The sequence below is a fragment of the Carlito syrichta genome, unplaced genomic scaffold, assembly GCF_000164805.1.
Source record: "Carlito syrichta isolate Samal-C Ts95f unplaced genomic scaffold, Tarsius_syrichta-2.0.1 Scaffold130707, whole genome shotgun sequence".
In the NCBI taxonomy this organism is placed as follows: Eukaryota; Metazoa; Chordata; class Mammalia; order Primates; family Tarsiidae; genus Carlito; species Carlito syrichta.
The window spans coordinates 1,408-5,156 of record NW_007074803.1 but is presented as its reverse complement, the minus strand read 5'-3'; the positions used below and the strand labels follow the sequence as shown (position 1 = coordinate 5,156).

Genomic DNA, 3,749 nt, shown 5'->3' with positions numbered 1-3,749 from the left:
GCCCGCTCTGTCTGCCTCCAGTGCTGGAGTCCCTGGACATGGAGGCCATGCTGAGCACCGTGCAGGCCTGGGTGAGCTGCCCGCAGAAGTTCGCCCGCGCCCACGGGGTCACCGTCCGGCCCGACGCCTCGGACACCCACATCCTCCTCCTGGAAGGCTTCCTGCTCTACAGCTACAAGTGAGCCTCGCTCCCGGCAGTCCGGCCTCGGGGATCCGGCCGCGTCGCTGCCTTTATCACTATTCTCATTATGCTCATATATTTTCAAGGGCCAGGGTCTGGCTCTGTGGCCCCGTCTGGAGTGCGGTGGCACGGTCATAGCTCACTGGAGCCTCCCACTCCGGGGCCCAGGCAGCCTTCCCGCCTTGGCCTCCCGCGTCGCTGGGACTGCAGGCTCCCCAGGCCTGGTTCATGCTTCGGTTTCTTGCAGAGAAAGTCTCGCTCTGTCCCCAGGCTGGGGCGCAGGGGCGCCATCTTCGCCCACTGCAGCCTCCACCTCCTCAGCTCAAGTGATCCTCCTGCCTCAGCCTCCTGAGAAGCCGGGACTACAGGCGCCACCACACCCGGCTCCTTTTTCTGGCTTTTTTTTTAATGCAAACGGAAGTCTTGCTGTGCTGCCCAACTCCTGGGCTCAAGCGATCCTCCCACCTCGGCCTCCCAAAAGTGCTGGGATGACAGGCGTGAGCCAGCTCCCGGCCCACATTTTGACAGACAGGAGGCCAGAGTCCAGGGGGCCCGACCCCAGGAGGCCAGGCCTCCAGGGCAGAGCTAGGATCAACCCAAGTCTGGGGCGAACAGCCACGCTTCTTGGGGAAACTGAGTCCTCCTTCTAGAACCTCAGCCTGCTCAGGCAGACCTGCAGCCTGGGCCGGACTCCGCGGCCTGGCGGTGTGACCCCGGGAGAAAGACACGGGTCCATTCGGGGGCTGCCGTGGGCAATGCCGGTCTCCTCCCTGCCCCCTAAGCTCCAGCCCCCGGGTCCTCACCACCCAGCAAATCCCTAGAGGCCAGGGCCGCGGAGGCCAGGCATTCCAGCCACGGCTGATGCGTCCCCTCCCGCCAGGCCCTTGGTGGACGTCTACAGCCGCCGGTACTTCCTGACCGTCCCCTACGAGGTGTGCAAAGGCCGGAGAAGGTAGGCCTGGGGCCAGGGGGCCTGTCTCGAGTCCTGGGGGGGACCCGGAATGGACCTTGGCAGGACGGCCTTGACCTCCTGGGCTCAGGCGATCCTCCTGCCTTGGCCTCCCAGGTAACTGGGACTACAGACGCCACCATGCCCAGCTCATTTTTTTTGTTTGTTTTTTTATACAAACAGCGTCTCACTATGTTGCCCAGGCTGCTCTTGAGTACCTGGGCTCAAGCGATCTTCCTGCCTCGGCCTCCCAAAGTGCCGGGATGATAGGCGGGCGCCACTGCGTGTGGCCTGCGGCCATTTCTCATTCTTGCTTTCTTGCTGTCTTCCTCCGCAGTACCCGCAACTACACGGTTCCCGATCCCCCCGGCCTCTTTGACGGCCACGTGTGGCCCATGTACCAGAAGTATAGACGGGAGATGGAAGCCGCCGGTGTAGAAGTGGGTGAGTTTCCGAGCGAGACCAGGCCTCGCCCTGGGGGGCCCTGGGCCCAGCCCCTCCCCGCCGTAAATGCCCTTCAGGCCTTCCCCCTCACACTCAAGACCATTTGGGAAATCGGAAGTCCCTCCTGGAGTCCCACCCCAGTCCCTCTTGCTGTTGGTCCCCAAGACGGGTGGATTCTGGCAGCCTGACCCTGCGGGTGGCTTCCTTCCGATGCAGCGGTCCGCCCGTCACCCCGTGTGCCAGTCACCTGGGTCCCGGTGACAGCCCAGTGACCTAGCGGCCGTGACCGCCGCCTTCCTCGTTTCAGTCTACCTGGACGGCACGAAGGCCCGAGAGGAGCTCTTCCACCTCGTCCTGGAGGACATTCAGAACTCCCTGCTGAACCGGCCCCAGGCCTGCGCCCTGGCCCTGGCCAGCCCAGTCCCGCCTCGGGCCCCCGGGCTTGGTGGCGGCCACAGAGAGGGCCAGCCCAACACCCAGTGACTGTTTCCCTCGGGGCTCGACGTCTCGGGGCCCGGGACCGGCCCCCACCCCCGTGTCACCTGGCCGTGGTCTCAGCATTAAACCGGGTCCTGGTTTTTTTTAACCGGGGGGACCCGGCCTGTTCTCTCTGAGGTCCTGACCCGTCACTGGCTCTCAGGTGGCCTCGGGGGCCGAGAGCTGCGGCCAGTCCCGGCCGGCACCTGCTGGACTCCTGCCGCCGTGTGCAGGGCGGGGGGGGGCCGGGATCCTTGGGGTCTCAGTTTCCCCAAAGGTGAAATTTCATGCAGGCTTCCAGCAAACGCTGGAAGTCAGAGAGGCGCCTGAGTGGCCGAGCTCCGCCCTCCCGCCCCCTGCCACCGTTCTCTGTGACAGAGGGAGCCGCCACCCACCCTGGAGGGGTTATCGGGGCCCTCGCGGACCCCGGTTACCCATAAAGCACCCACTCCCGGTTCAGGCACCAAGCTCACCCCTCCCACCGAAATCATGTCGTCCCCCCCTGCCCCGAGCCCTTCCGGCAGCCTCTGGGAGACAGTTTCTAATCCAAGCCCATTTCATGGAAGGGCGAACGGAGGAGGAGCCGGGATTTGAACCCGACTTTCCCCGGGCTCCGTTCTCTGGGCCCGAGGCGGGCCGGGGACTCGGAGCACCCCGCGACCCAAGGGTGACACCCTGTGGCTGGCTCTGGAACTGCAGGCGATGGCCCGCTCAACCCCAGACACACAAATCCCACGGTCTTGCAGGGGTGGAACATTTGAAAGAAAAAAGACAGAGGGTAACCCCCTGGGGTCCCCTCCCGCTGTGGGAGCTTCTCTGTCCTCTCAATAAATACGGCTACAAAAAAAAACAGAAAAGAAAAAAGAAAGAGCCAGTTACACACGACCCAGCTGGTCCACCCCCGGGGATAGGCCACCCCCCTTTTTTTGACTCGAGGGCTCACTCTGTGGCCCAGGCTGGATGCAGTGGCACACTCACAGGTCACCACAACCTCAACCCCCTGGGCTCAGGCAGTCCTACCTCAGCCTCCACACAACTGGGACTACGTGCACGCACCACCACGCCCAGCTGATTTTTCTTTTTTTTTTTTTGAGTTGGAGTCTCACTCGGTCGCCCAGACTGGAGTGCAGGGGCCGCTCCCGGCCACCGCAGCCTCGACCTGCCGGGCTCCGGCGATCCTGCCGCCTCAGCCTTCCGAGTAGCCGGAATTACAGGTGCGCGCTACCACGCCCAGCTGATTTTTTGATTTATTGTAGAGATGAGGTCTCCCCAAGTCGCCCAGGCAGGTCTCGAACCCACGGGCTCAGGCAATTCACTCACCTCAGCCTCCCAAAGGCGCAGGATGATAGGCTGAGCCACCGAGCCCGGCTTGATTTTTCTATATTGTAGAGATGAGGTCTTGAATCCCTGGCTCAAGCAATCCTCTCGCCTCGGCCTCCCAAAGTGCTGGGATGACAGGTGTGAGCCAACAAGCCTAGCGAGTTTTTTAATTTTTTGTAGAGATGAGATCTTGCTATGTTGCCCAGGCTGGTCTCAAACTCTTGGGCTCACGTGATGTTCCCACTTTAGCTTCCCTAAGTGCTAGGATGGCAGGCAAGAGCCATTGAATCTGGCTCTGTTGACCCATTTTCATTTTTTATTTTTATTATTTTTTATTTTTTGAGTTGGAGTCTCACTCGGTCGCCCAGACTGGAGTGC

General features: G+C 62.1%; 1 protein-coding gene across 1 annotated transcript; it reads left to right on the top strand.

The window, feature by feature from the left end:
• Positions 1-26: 26 nt before the first annotated feature.
• Positions 27-2,057, top strand: NMRK2 (nicotinamide riboside kinase 2). Its single transcript, XM_008049203.1, has 4 exons — positions 27-178; positions 1,062-1,133; positions 1,468-1,574; positions 1,882-2,057. The coding sequence occupies exons 1-4, from the start codon at positions 39-41 to the stop codon at positions 2,055-2,057; spliced, it is 495 nt and encodes a 164-aa protein (XP_008047394.1). The 5' UTR covers positions 27-38.
• The last annotated feature ends 1,692 nt before the right edge of the window (positions 2,058-3,749 follow it).